The 15,936-nt window shown below is 45.3% G+C and overlaps 1 protein-coding gene across 2 annotated transcripts in view; it reads left to right on the top strand.

Annotated features, from left to right (window-relative positions):
- FCER1G (Fc epsilon receptor Ig) overlaps positions 1-15,936 on the top strand; it is a 209,838-nt gene that overhangs the window by 135,483 nt on the left and 58,419 nt on the right. For both annotated transcript variants that reach the window (XM_078668325.1, XM_078668324.1), the window contains exon 2: positions 15,238-15,329. In XM_078668325.1, the coding sequence (XP_078524451.1) occupies positions 15,238-15,329 (92 nt within the window). The remainder of the gene's footprint in view (positions 1-15,237; positions 15,330-15,936) is intronic.

Genomic DNA, 15,936 nt, shown 5'->3' with positions numbered 1-15,936 from the left:
TTATGAGACAGAGCTCCTATACAAGAAAGAGGCTTCAACCTGGTGCACATTTGTTTCCTTTTACTATGACATCCCCTTCTAGTGTCAGCTCATCCTTGACTCCGGCAGATGCTTGACACTTCCAAACAACCTCCATTTACACAGTTATCCGGCAGTTAAGAATGATTTCAGTGACAAATCAGTATCATTTCCTATTATGTAATCAACCAAATACTGACATTTGTTTTTTTAATATTCAACCTTCCAGTACCACCAATCTGTCCAATTAGTTACCCTATCTAGTGATAACATAGAACCTAATTTAAGTTTGAAACGTAACATTGTCACTGAAATTTCCCCCTAACTATGACATCAATTTAAACTTTGTTTGCTTCATATATATTCACTAAAAGAAACAACGGTTACAGGGACATTATAGTTAGGCTCAGTTTTTACTCGTAAAAAAACTTTGAAATTCAGCAGTTATAGTTAACTGAGCTAACTATCACCTACACCCCTGCAATGCACTGCTTATGACCTCACATATTACATCACTAATGACATGGTCAGTGACTCCACTCATGCCAATACTGATGACATCACAAATGACATCACTGATGACATCATTGACACACCTACTCACACCCCTTGTAGTGTCTCATACACCCACTCATTACCCACATAAGCACTCAAATACCCATACAACTACTCACTCGCCCACTCACTCATCCATACAGCCATTGACATACTCACTCACTCACCCGTACAGCCACTCAGACAACCAGTCGTACAGCCACTCTCAAACCCAATCATACATCAATTTACACATCCAGTCACTTACCCATACAGGCACTCACACACTCACTCACTCACTTGCCTGCACATACAATTACACACCCAAACACACACACATAAAACCACTTAAACACCCATTCACAAATCCATACAACTACTCACACATGCGCACACCCGACAACTACTCACACACCCACTCACATTCATACAACTACACACCCACACGCAACCACTTACAGACCATTCACACACTCGTACAACCACTCACACAACCACTCACACACCCACACCGCTACTTAGAAACCCACTCACCCATACACCACTTATACGCCAACTCACACACCCATACATGCACTCAGACACCCACTCACACACTGATGCAGACTGTCACACAGCTGCTCAGGTCCTATATGTTAGAAATAGTAACACTCATTGCTAGTACCCCTAGTATACTAATCTAAAGTATGTAGTAGGTTAGCATATATGTTTAAAACTGATAAGCTCTTAGAAAACACTTACATTTGCTTGATAACGTCATCAGTGATGTCATTTGAGATTTCATCAGTGATGCCACTGACCATGTCATGCAGGGAGCTGCTAGAAATGCAGCTCCCTGTGTGTGGGGGAATCGTTTCATCTTTCATCTGTGTCCCTGCCCACATGACAGTGTATGATTGGACTTGGACATCGCGGCTGAAGCGGTTTGGGGGCACAAGGAGACACTTTTGTTTTTACTACAAGCGATACTTGGCACCATCTGCGCAATCCTGCTTCTCCGTCCGACCATGGGGTCTGTACTCCATTCCACCACTTACCTGGATGCAAGGCTTTGCATTCTGGGACTTGCAGTTCTGGACTACGCCCGGATTAGCAACAGGTGGGGTCAGTGACATCGAGGGCGGAGCTTCAGCCAACAGGCTACAGAAGGCAGCAGAGCAGTCTTTTGGCGTGGATGGAGGGTTCCAAGACACTTGTGGCGTTGAGGAAGGCAAACCATTGCTGAAATGCATTCGCCTAAAATCTGTAGAAATAAATGCCTCCAACCTTGTCCCCAGCTGTGGCCTTCGCTCTTTCTTGTGGAGGAGGTATTCTGGATTTTGTCTGCGCGTGTCAGAGGCGCAGTTTGGAGACCCCCGCTTCATCAAGTTGGCCCGGACACGCTCTGGCAACGCTTCGGCTTTGTTGTTACTCCAAGGTATTGGAATTGTCTGGGCCCGCCACGATGCACAAAGAGAGAAGAAGCGGTTGTCAGGATATTATCCTGGCACTGGGTGGCGTGCATGGTCATTGCTGCCCCCGCGGATGATTGGACTTGGACATCGCGGCTGAAGCGGTTTGGGGGCACAAGGAGACACTTTTGTTTTTACTACAAGCGATACTTGGCACCATCTGCACAATCCTGCTTCTCCGTCCGACCATGGGGTCTGTACTCCATTCCACCACTTACCTGGATGCAAGGCTTTGCATTCTGGGACTTGCAGTTCTGGACTACGCCCGGATTAGCAACAGGTGGGTTCAGTGACATCGAGGGCGGAGCTTCAGCCAACAGGCTACAGAAGGCAGCAGAGCAGTCTTTTGGCGTGGATGGAGGGTTCCAAGACACTTGTGGCGCTGAGGAAGGCAAACCGTTGCCGAAATGCATTCGCCTAAAATCTGTAGAAATAAATGCCTCCAACCTTGTCCCCAGCTGTGGCCTTCGCTCTTTCTTGTGAAGGAGGTATTCTGGATATATATATATATATATATATATATATATATATATATATATATATATATATATATATATATATATATATATATATATATATATATATATATATATATATATATATATATATATATATATATATATATATTACCTACTGGCAGTCGCCAGTAGGTATATATAGTTAGGATTTTTTCTCTATGGGATTTTTGAAAATTCTATGTCTAATAACTTTGGCGTTTGTGGACGGAATTGGCTGAAATTTTCAGGAAAATGGCACATTTTGTTTCTGAGCAGCCCTTGAAAATTTGGGGGGGGTTCGTCAAGGGGGGGCCGAGAAAAAAGGGGGGTCCCAAAACGCGTTTTTAACATTGAGTTTTCCATAGGGCGGTTGGCCTCACTTTTAGCCCGAACGGCTGAATGGATTTGCACGAAACTTGGCAAAATTGTAGGGACTGGTAGCCCGATGTGCCTTTGCTAGGTCTCAATATATGTGCTCCAGTGGATTTTGAGAAATTAACGTTCAAAAAAAGATATATATCTGTAACAGCGGACCGGGCAGCGCTCCGGTTCGCGGACTTTTCGCGGTACGGAGCTTTGTGAAGCGAAGCTGATTAGTTCTCCGGCGTCTGTGAACATTCCAAACAGTCCGTAGCGGCCGCCATCTTGTTTCTCGGTAGGATCGAGAGACAAGAGGAGGCCAAAGCGAAGGGGCAAATGACCATAAGGGGGCATAGTAGATCCTCGCTGACCCCCTAGGTTTGATGTGGAGGTTTTAAAAGGGCCCCGCGGGGCAAAAAAAAAAAATAATAATAATAATCGAACGGCTGAATGGATTTGCACGAAACTTGGTAAAATATTAGGGACTGGTAGCCCGATGTGCCTTTGCTAGGTCTCAATATATGTGCTCCAGTGGATTTTGAGAAATTAACGTTCAAAAAAAGATATATATCTGTAACAGCGCTCCGCTTCGCGTAACGGAGGTTTGCGAAGCTGATTGGTTCTCCGGCGTCTGTAAACATTGCAAACAGTCCGTAGCGGCCGCCATCTTGTCTCTCGGTAGGATCGAGAGACAAGAGGAGGCCAAAGCGAAGGGGCAAATGACCATAAGGGGGCATAGTAGATCCTCCTTGACCTCTTAGGTTTGATGTGGAGGTTTTAAAAGGGCCCCGCGGGGCAAAAAAAAAAATAATAATAATAATCGAACGGCTGAATGGATTTGCACGAAACTTGGCAAAATTGTAGGGACTGGTAGCTCGATGTGCCTTTGCTAGGTCTCAATATATGTGCTTCAGTGGATTTTGAGAAATTAACGTTCAAAAACAAGATATATATCTGTAACAGCGCTCCGCTTCGCGGAGATAAAATTATATCTGTATTACCTAGCTGTTGCTAACACCAGTTAGCGACGGCTAGTAGGAGATAGCGACCATCTTGGGCCCCACTTTGCATGTGAGTGATATTTATCACTAATGACATGCAAAGTGGGCATGCCAAGATGTTAGCGACTGGAAACAGTCGCTAACATCGCTATCTCCTATTATCAACTTTTGGAAATATTCGCGATAAGCGCGAATATCTCCAAAAGCTAGCACCTGCCCTGAGCAGTTCTTAGCCATGTTATCCAATGGGAGGTGGATAACATGGCTAAGAGCATTAGCTCGGTAATGCATGAATATCGCTGAGTTTTCAGCGATATTAATGCATTGCGGTCGTTTTTTATCGTATTTGCGATAAACCTTGATAATAGCAAGGTTTATCTGCGATAATTTCTGACGATGCTTAGCGGTAAAAAAATCGTTGCTAAGCATCGTTAGGGATAAATATCGCTTAACTTTGGTAATATGCTCCAACGTCTGTTAACGTTCGATTAGAAGGAAATCAGGAAGTGTTGAAAAACATTGTCTGCGCCATCTTGCCTTTTTTCAAATGCCACACTTTTGTCGTGCACGGCAGTCATTTTAGATGCCTTGACCAGACCCACTCTGTGCACGCTGTCGATCCTTAGCATGGCTCCCCACCCTCGCAAGCATCTCCCCAGGCAGTGGTCACCCCCGCTCTCTGTCTTATGCATGGGTAATAAACCACCCCCCATCTGCGCTGCTCTTCCCTGAGAATCACACCCTGTGCCCGCCCGACACCTCCCTTTCGCCCTATTCACTACCGCACCCTCTGACACTCCTTTTCCTCTGTGTCCGATTGTCCAGGTCGGTCCTAGGGTATCAGCTAGCCCTGCAGATGTAGTTTATGGCCCCAGCTGTAAAGAATCACCCCTCTTCAAAGGAGTTATAGTAGATCAAGGCCCACACTCGATGAGATCCGTCACAGCAGACGCGTTCCTATTATCTGAAAACCATCCTGTATTGTGATTGGGGAGGGGACCGAGCCTGAAGCGGAAGATTCCAGGGATGACTCTTTGTACATCAAAGTTTTTACAATTATGTGTCACATTAAAAATATATAGCACTCCAACAAAGTAGTAAGATTATAAAACTTTAATAACTTATAAATATATACAAGAAAACAAAAACAGTAATAACATATAAACATTTTTAGGGAAAAACAACGAAGTAGCGGTCGGCTGTGCGAATAGTCCCAACGCAGCACAACGTCCAGATTTCTGGCGTGGGGCGTCGCGGGGGGTGGGTCATCAGTAGCAAACTGTTGTGCGAATAGTTCCAAGGCAGCAGAACGATGGCACCAAGGTGATGTCCAGTAAGTTGCCGCACTGGTTTTGGTATCCTACAATGCTGCTCCGAATAACGGCGTGGGGCGCCCCGGGGGAGGCGGCGTGAACGGGCCTCTCCAGGTGGAGTCTCGTCTGTTGTAGTGGGGCGCCCCTTTACCGTTTCAGTTGCCATTCCGTCCACTTCTGGTCCACTGTGTCAAAAGCCGCAATTCAGCTGAGTTGCGCCCACTCTTGCGGTGCAGCGATAGGCGGCTGTCACAGGACTCTCAAAATGGCGGCAGGCTGTTTCCTTTTTGGGCCTGGTCCACTGAAATGGCCCTGGGACACCTTGGAAATCGGACGCTTGTCTGCTAGGTCTTGGACCCCATTCTCGAAAGCGTCCCCTCCGCCTTGAGGATTCATCAAAAGTTTTGGGGGCCCCCGACTCCTGTAGGCTTCTGGTGGGGAGCGGCTGCCATGATTGCTCGCGGAATGACCACGACGGAGCTACGAGATGGTGGTGCTCTCATGCTGACGCCAGCTTCAGTCTGAAACATCCAGAAACAAGGTGGGGCTTTCATCGTTTGGAAAAAAAAAAATAGTTTTCATCCAATGAAAAGTGTTGTTTTTAGGTCATATGATCAAGCCTTCCATCATTAGGAAACCAAAAGTAAAATGAACCAATGAAAAGTTTTATAAACAAGTCACATGACCTGTTATGCGGCATAGGGTATAAAATGCGGAGAAAATACGTTGGCACGTGAGGCGGCGTCAGTAGCGGACCGATGTGCGAATAGGCCGAAGGCAACACAACGCGCCAAGATCCGGATGGCACCGAGGTGGTGTCCAGCAAGTTGCAGCACTGGTGTGGCCATCCTACAATGCTGAAAGTCGGCGTGGGGCGCCTCGTTGGCCTGTGAGTTTGCGTCAGTAGCGGACCGATGTGCGAATAGGCCGAAGGCAGCACAACGCGCCAAGATCCGGATGGCACCGAGGTGGTGTCTAGTAAGTTGCCGCACTGGTGTGGCCATCCTACAATGTTGAAAGTCGGCGTGGTGCGCCCCGTTGGCCTGTGAGATGGCGTCAGTAGCGGACCGATGTGCGAATGGGGCCAAAGGCAGCGCAACAATATTTTCTGACTAGAAGACACCACAAGGCGCTGAGATGCCAAGATTCGGATGGCACCGAGGTGGTGTCTAGCAAGTTGTGGTACTGGTGTGGCCATCCTACAATGGTAAAAGTCGGCGTGGGGCGCCCTGTTGGCCTGTGAGATGGTGTCAGTTGCGGACCGATGTGCGAATGGGGCCGAAGGCAGCGCAACAATATTTTCTGTATGGAAGATACCACTAGGCGTTGAGATGCCAAGATCCGGATGGCACCGAGGTGATGTCTAGCAAGTTGCTGTACTGGTGTGGTCATCCTACAATGCTGAAAATCGGCGTGGGGCGCCCCATTAGCCTGTGAGATGGCGTCAGTAGCGGACCGATGTGTGAATAGGCCGGAACCAGCACAAGGCGCCAAGATCCGGATGTCACCGTGGTGGTTTCATAGTTGAGAGGCACTTCATCTGCAGTGGGGCGCCGAGATCCGGATGGCACCGAGGTGATGTCTAGCAAGTTGCTGTACTGGTGCGGTCATCCTACAATGCTGAAACTCGGCGTGGGGCGCCCCATTAGCCTGTGAGATGGCGTCAGTAGCGGACCGATGTGTGAATGGGGCAAAGGTAGCGCAAGAATATTTTCTGAATAGAAGACACCACAAGGCGCTGAGATGCCAAGATCCGGATGGCACCGAGGTGGTGTCTAGTAAGGTGCACTGGTGTGGCCATCCTACAATGCTGAAAGTCGGCGTGGGGCGCCCCGTTGGCCTGTGAGATGGCGGCAGTAGCGGACCGATGTGCGAATGGGGCCAAAGGCAGCGCAACAATATTTTTGGAATAGAAGAGACCACAAGGCGCTGAGATTCGGTTAGCACCGAGGTGGTGTCTAGCAAGCTATGCAGCTGAGTTGCGTGCGCACTTGCGGCGAATAGGTCGAAGGCAGCACAACAATGTTTTCTGAATAGAAGACACCACAAGGCGCTGAGATTCGGTTACCACCGAGGTGATGTCTAGCAAGTTGCCGCACTGGTGTGGCCATCCTACAATACTGCTCTGAATAACGGCGTGGGGTGCCCGAAGGGGGGGGGGGGAGGCGGCGTGAACGGGCCTTCCTAGGTGGAGGCTCGTCTGCTGTAGTGGGGCGCCCCTTTACCGTTTCAGTTGCCATTCAGCTGAGTTTCGGCTGCTCTTGATGCTACAGCGACAGGCGGCTGCAACAGGACTCTCAAAATGGCGGCCTGTTCTTTGGATTTGGGCCTGGTCCACTAAAATGGCCCTGGGACACCTTAGAACTCGGACGCTCGATTTTTTTTTCCTTTCCTGTACATGCAAAAAAAGGTAAATGCCCGGTACGTTACACGCTTCATCTGCCACGATGAACTCTCCAGAGGAACCGAAAAAATATATAGTTATGGTAACTATACCATGCATCGTCATATGGAGAGGTGGCACCAATTAATTATAGTGCTGCATAAAAGAGAGATTTGGAGGAGAACCCCTGACCTGCTAGTACATTCATCAAAGAAGTGGCACTGACAGCATCAGAGGCAAGGGAAACGGTCCCAAATATTTAGAAGAACTTTGGAAAGATTAAAATGACATGTTTAGATTGTGGCAAATTAATTTCATGTGGACAGATGAGTGTTACTCTAATAAATACAGCATATGAACATCATCATAGTCGATGGTTGGTAGAGACATTTTGACTATATCCTGGACCTGCCCGTCCTCGCCCAAAATGGCGCCGGAATAAATGGGACTCGTAACTCCTTGTTGTGTACTGGTTGCAGAACCTTGAAATCACGAGATACGTATGCAGTTTTGAAGCACATGGCGGGCGGGGACGAGAATTGATTGAATATTTCGACATCCCTATTGATATTGATATTCTGATGTGTTATTGATTACTGTACTATTGAAAGTTCGAATTAACGTCACCCATGGTACTTGCCCGCAAATGTATATCTAGATAATTTTATTGTAACTGGCCCTGTCGTATTTTAATTATAAAATGTACGTCCACCGATTCCGTAACTGTTAGACACCTTAGTTCTTGCAACCTAATGGCCCGCCCGTTACGTTCCTCTACAGTGTAAATGTCTACTCATCATATACGATTACAGTTTGCTCCGTGGCCGGCCCACGTGGTTATAGGCTCGTATTTGTATAATTAAATTTTCACAATAAAGGTTTTTAAAAGAAAACATGGTAGTAGTATATACATTGGTAAAGTTTTTAATAATAGTCACTGTTTTAGAATCATTAAAAGGCAAGTGAAATAAAGCAGACCAATTACATGAAGGGTAAAAGGTATAATACGAAGGAACGCAGTAAAGATAAATGGTCAAGGGCTGTTGTGTTTTCTACTCCTGCAACATAAAGTGATCGATAAGAATCTCATATTCAGGCGTATCGGCGACTAAGACAGCAGGTCGACCCTCTTTTGCTCAACGGCTCCGTCATGGGACGAAGAAACGCTCTTTTTCTCGAAAAAAGAATATATTTTACTTGCAGGACAGTTGTAAATTTTCCGGGAAAGTACATTAGCCTGGAACATTATAACATATATTTAAGAAAAAATAATGTTCGGAAGTAATAAAAAGCGTAATTTTTAGGTCATATGACCAAGCCTTTCATCATTAGAATAAGAAAAGTAAAATGAACCAATGAAAAGTTTTATTAACAAGTCACATGACTTGTTATGCTTACGTTACGCGCTGCGCGCCCCGGATGACTTCCGGATGCGCTAACGCGGCGCGTCATATGACGCATTACGCGACAACGCAGGTCCAGAATATAGTCAAAATGTCTCCACCAACCAGCGGTCGGAACACAACCCCTTTCAGCAGGCTAAATAGTTCTGTTAAATGACAACAGAAGGGACAGGCAACAAGAACCATCAGTCAAAGAGGGGAGGGCTAGTTCTTCTCTACCGGGTTACATTGGGGCGCTACCGGAACTGATCGAATTGGTAGTCTACAGTGTTTCTGGATGTTTCAGACTGAAGCTGGGGTTAGCATGAGAGCAGCACCATTTCGTAGCTCCGTCGTGGCCATTTCGCAACCAATCATGGCAGCCGCTCTTTATCGTTATTTTGGGCGGGGTGGGTGGCGGAGCCGAGCTGTTTTGCAGCCATCATTGTGTGGAGTTCAGTTCATCTCACTAGTTTTGTATTTGTCATGAGGGGTTGTTCCTAATGTTTCTATTTTAGCGAGGTCAAAAAGAGATCCCATTAGTGGCCTACTGATTTTGCTCGATTCCTTTTCTTTTTTTTTTACACGATTTTTCGTTATCTGCAAAGACTAAACAGAGTATTGCGACTCTGTGTTTGTTTGTAAATAGAGAATGAACCAAAGAGAACCAATTCTAAAACAGTAAATACTTGGATAACAATCAATCAAATGGAGAGAGAAGCAGGCACGACGTATTACAACGGGGGCAAAGGCCTGCGTTAACTACCCTTCACTATGTGCAAAGAGAGAGTACTCCTAATAGAAATGAGGGGGGGGGCACCATTCAAAGCAGATCAGTGTGCATAAACACGAAAATGTTTCCACTTACCACGTACTTGACATTCGACAGCTTATGATATTTGCTATTAAAAAACCATTGAAATTCACTGAAAAAACCATAGGTTATAGACCATATATAGTTAGGAATTAGCATTTACAAAACCTTGAAAATTCACTGAAAAAACCATAGGTTATAGACCATATATAGTTAGGAATTAGCATTTAAAAAACCTTATTTTACTCACACAAAACCATTGAAATTCCATATATAGTTAGTTGCACTAACTATATATCGCGCACCCGCAATCCACTGCTGATGATGTCACATATTACATCATTCATGACATGGTCAGTGACATCACTGATGACATCACTGATGACATCTCAAATGACATCACTGATGACATCACTGATGACATCTCAAATGACATCACTGATAACATCTCAAATGACATCACTGATGACATCTCAAATGACATCACTGATGACATCACTGATGACATCTCATTTGACATCAATGACCACATCACTGATGATATCATTCATGTGACAATACAATGCATCTCCTCACACTTTAATATAACCTCTGTTACACCCAGTGTTAAATACAGAGTATAATTTTTGAAACCATTGACACACCAATACTAGTTACTACATACGCACTCAGTGATTCCTATGTTTACACACACATTCACTCATTTACCCATACAATCATTCATACATACAATCACTCATCTTTACAACACTATCATATGCACTCATACACCTATACAGACTCTCACACTCTGTCACTCATCCATGGAGTTACTCACACACCTAGTCAGTCCTGTAAATAATCAATCACACTTCCATTTTCTAATCTATACAGTTAAACATAGAGCACCTTACATTTTGAAACATATACTAACACATACTTACTCTCTTATACAATCATTGATACAAGTACACATTGATCTGCACAGAGTCACACACCTCCCAGCCAGCCACACACACACTCAGTCTCCCATACAAATACTTGGGCAATCAATCAATAACCCATATAGTTACTCATATAGCTACTGACCAACACATGCAGCAGTTTACAGAACAACAGACATAATGATGCACAAATTAAGACAGTTTAGTCACTAACCCATGCACTCAGTGAGACACATTTAATCACTCACTCATACAGTCAGTCACGCACCTACTAAATCCTTCATCCAGACACTTCTACATCTACTCATTCTTCAATATGTAAAACATATTTAAACTTTTCAGAAACACACAGTCACTGGATGATGTCATCAGTGATGTCATTTGAGATGTCATCAGTGATGTCATCAGTGATGTCACTGACCATGTCATGAATGATGTAATATGTGACATCATCAGCAGTGGATTGCGGGTGCGCGATATATAGTTAGTGCAACTAACTATATATGGAATTTCAATGGTTTTGTGTGAGTAAAATAAGGTTTTTTAAATGCTAATTCCTAACTATATATGGTCTATAACCTATGGTTTTTTCAGTGAATATATATATATATATATGTTCCAAGCAAAGTTCGCTGCCGTCGGGGGCCCCCGACCCTGCAGGGCGTTTATGGCTTACAGCGGGAGACAGCGCTTCCCGCCCTTAACATCCAACAAACAAATGCGCCATAACACTGGTTCTGGAAACAACTGGCTTTTATTGAGATTAACGCAGGCTGCAGCAAAAGTGGAGCACCTGACGCGTTTCAGCGAATAGCTTTCCTCAGAGGTACACCACGTGTGCAGTGTCCCAGAATTCGTTGGTAAGTACCTGCCGGACTGCTACCATACTTCAAGTCCCATAATGCATCAGGAGTTGGAATGGAGTACATGTATGCAGTCCAAAGTGTTGTTAAATTCCACCCCAAACTCCGACTAGTTGTAAAGGTGAGTATGGTTGCTGGCAATCTCTGGTGCACACATGAGCGCAGCAGTAGCAAAATGTCAAAATAACGCCAGATCCAAAACCTGCTCCAGGGAGGAATCATCCCCCTCGTGTCGCTCCCTTTCTCATCACCAACAACACTTTGGACTGCATACATGTACTCCATTCCAACTCCTGATGCATTATGGGACTTGAAGTATGGTAGCAGTCCGGCAGGTACTTACCAACGAATTCTGGGACACTGCACACGTGGTGTACCTCTGAGGAAAGCTATTCGCTGAAACGCGTCAGGTGCTCCACTTTTGCTGCAGCCTGCGTTAATCTCAATAAAAGCCAGTTGTTTCCAGAACCAGTGTTATGGCGCATTTGTTTGTTGGATGTTAAGGGCGGGAAGCGCTGTCTCCCGCTGTAAGCCATAAACGCCCTGCAGGGTCGGGGGCCCCCGACGGCAGCAAACTTTGCTTGGAACATTTAAAATGGGGGGCATGACCCGCTCGACCCACTGCGAGCCTGAGGATGTGCCGGCGATTTTTGCGGTGGTGATGAGAAAAGGAGCGACACGAGGGGGATGATTCCTCCCTGGAGCAGGTTTTGGATCTGGCGTTATTTTGACATTTTGCTACTGCTGCGCTCATGTGTGCACCAGAGATTGCCAGCAACCATACTCACCTTTACAACTAGTCGGAGTTTGGGGTGGAATTTAACAACACTTTGGACTGCATACATGTACTCCATTCCAACTCCTGATGCATTATGGGACTTGAAGTATGGTAGCAGTCCGGCAGGTACTTACCAACGAATTCTGGGACACTGCACACGTGGTGTACCTCTGAGGAAAGCTATTCGCTGAAACGCGCCAGGTGCTCCACTTTTGCTGCAGCCTGCGTTAATCTCAATAAAAGCCAGTTGTTTCCAGAACCAGTGTTATGGCGCATTTGTTTGTTGGATGTTAAGGGCGGGAAGCGCTGTCTCCCGCTGTAAGCCATAAACGCCCTGCAGGGTCGGGGGCCCCCGACGGCAGCGAACTTTGCTTGGAGCATTTAAAATGGGGGGCATGACCCGCTCGACATAACAGGACAGCGGTGGCGCATTGGTTCCCCTTCCAAACCACTTGGATTTAAAATACAGAAAACTTGAGAAAAACGCCGGCACCCACTGGGGATATCAATGAATTTACTACCAAGACCAGCATGCTTCGGGGTATGAGACCTCAGAGGCGGGACTTGTGAACAATTTAAAAAGTATGCCGGGTTTCAACTCACCTCTTTGTTTCCCGTGAACAAGAGCAGAGAGGTGCTCGAAACGCGTTGGGACTTTGACAATTGTGAAAGGGTTAGCATTACTGCCACGCTGTTTGTTCGCCATTAAAGGCAGTTAAACTCCTCAGCGAGTGGCGTCTCCATATGGGCAACCATGATGTGTGTGTTTTGTAGCGGCCAGCCCGGTCGCGGAGACGCCCCGCTGGTACTCATGCAGATCGAGAGTTTGGTATCCACCAAGCTTGGGAGCTGAGGAGGCCGCATGGTGCAACGCGATAACAGGACAGCGGTGGCGCATTGGTTCCCCTTCCAAACCACTTGGATTTAAAATACAGAAAACTTGAGAAAAACGCCGGCACCCACTGGGGATATCAATGAATTTACTACCAAGACCAGCATGCTTCGGGGTATGAGACCTCAGAGGCGGGACTTGTGAACAATTTAAAAAGTATGCCGGGTTTCAACTCACCTGTTTGTTTCCCGTGAACAAGAGCAGAGAGGTGCTCGAAACGCGTTGGGACTTTGACAATTGTGAAAGGGTTAGTATTACTGCCACGCTGTTTGTTCGCCATTAAAGGCAGGTAAACTCCTCAGCGAGTGGCGTCTCCATATGGGCAACCATGATGTGTGTGTTTTGTAGCGGCCAGCCCGGTCGCGGAGACGCCCCGCTGGTACTCATGCAGATCGAGAGTTTGGTATCCACCAAGCTTGGGAGCTGAGGAGGCCGCATGGTGCAACGCGATAACAGGACAGCGGTGGCGCATTGGTTCCCCTTCCAAACCACTTGGATTTAAAATACAGAAAACTTGAGAAAAACGCCGGCACCCACTGGGGATATCAATGAATTTACTACCAAGACCAGCATGCTTCGGGGTATGAGACCTCAGAGGCGGGACTTGTGAACAATTTAAAAAGTATGCCGGGTTTCAACTCACCTGTTTGTTTCCCGTGAACAAGAGCAGAGAGGTGCTCGAAACGCGTTGGGACTTTGACAATTGTGAAAGGGTTAGCATTACTGCCACGCTGTTTGTTCGCCATTAAAGGCAGTTAAACTCCTCAGCGAGTGGCGTCTCCATATGGGCAACCATGATGCGTGTGTTTTGTAGCGGCCAGCCCGGTCGCGGAGACGCCCCGCTGGTACTTATGCAGATCGAGAGTTTGGTATCCACCAAGCTTGGGAGCTGAGGAGGCCGCATGGTGCAACGCGATAACAGGACAGCGGTGGCGCATTGGTTCCCCTTCCAAACCACTTGGATTTAAAATACAGAAAACTTGAGAAAAACGCCGGCACCCACTGGGGATATCAATGAATTTACTACCAAGACCAGCATGCTTCGGGGTATGAGACCTCAGAGGCGGGACTTGTGAACAATTTAAAAAGTATGCCGGGTTTCAACTCACCTGTTTGTTTCCCGTGAACAAGAGCAGAGAGGTGCTCGAAACGCGTTGGGACTTTGACAATTGTGAAAGGGTTAGCATTACTGCCACGCTGTTTGTTCGCCATTAAAGGCAGTTAAACTCCTCAGCGAGTGGCGTCTCCATATGGGCAATAATGATGTGTGTGATATATATATATATATATATATATATATATATATATATATATATATATATATATATATATATATATATATATATATATATATTTATATATATATATTTAAAAAAATTATATATATTTATATATATCTCCATGTAAGCATTCAAATACCTATTCACAGACCCAAGACATATGTATATGAGCAAGATAAAAATGCTGCATTTTGTGATGTATTGGTAGCCAAGATTCTGCACTTGCTGTTGTCGCAGGTCGATATTTTGTCATTCGAAATTGATACATTCAGCCACACCCAGCCTTAAGATGACAACATATCTGTGTACACTGATGATATAGGTATTGTCAAGGTACATATGTGGAGTTAATAATTGCTGATTTACACTTAATTATATATACGTACGTGGATGATGTAGGGGTAGACAATATGGTGCATTAGGTATTGTTGCAGTTTGATACTCTGCACTAGATGTTGTGGTAGACCTGTTCAGAGCAACAGGACTCTTAAGTACAAAGGGATGCTGTGTCACATGAGAAAATGGGAGACGTGCACACTCCATCATTAATGGCAACTATTTAAAACCGTCTTCCCTAGTAGTAAAATAAAAGATCTTGTGTAGAGGATGTAGCACCATGAATGAGGATTGGAAGATATTGTATGTGTCCTGATGATATTTGTTGAAAATAATGATGCCTTTATATGGAAAATTGGCAGACAATGTAAAACACACAACCCACCTAAATACCCACTCTAATGTTTTCCAGAGGCACTGAAGGAGCCAGAGATCTGCTACATTCTTGATGCCGTCTTGTTCGTCTATGGGATTGTCCTCACTGTTCTGTATTGTCATCTGAAGGTGAGCAGTCAAAGATATACCTGGCAGTGCTTAGTACTACTACTGCTTATGTTCATGCTTTGTGGCACAGAAGCCGACTACCTGCAATATACCATCATAAATCAATGCCCCTTTAAGAACCTATATTAAGTATTCAAGATGACCAAGCTTATCTCATTGAGTTGTCCAGGGTGGTTTGCTTCTTCTGCTCTATGTACCTTGAAGCAAATCCTGATAGATGCCTTGCCTCCATTAAACTTTCCATACATATACTAAATCCCAAATAAAGACTGGCCGTCTATATCTGAAGTACACTTGACCTAAAGGAAGTCTTACAGTAGATCTCAGAGGAAATACCAAAATTGTGTTATATCCCTAGTGTTTACTGATCAGTTTTTCTAATGGACGCGTCCTAATGCATTGTAAACAAATACTTATACACTGGGTGTGAAACAATGTGTGCAAAAAAAGTAATCACCTCAGAGAGCCGCACCAAGAGGGTTAAGTCATGAATTCTGATCACCACCCAGTTTCTGAAATAACCACAAGTTTACAATTGAATTGACCTTTTTTGCTCCTGTCAGGAATTTACAAAGGGATTCTTGGCAAGTCTAAGTCCATTTACATT

Source organism: Lissotriton helveticus, chromosome 12, assembly GCF_964261635.1.
Source record: "Lissotriton helveticus chromosome 12, aLisHel1.1, whole genome shotgun sequence".
Lineage (NCBI taxonomy): Eukaryota > Metazoa > Chordata > Amphibia > Caudata > Salamandridae > Lissotriton > Lissotriton helveticus.
Note: the sequence above shows the minus strand (reverse complement) of the source record. Positions and strands in the feature narration are given on the sequence as shown.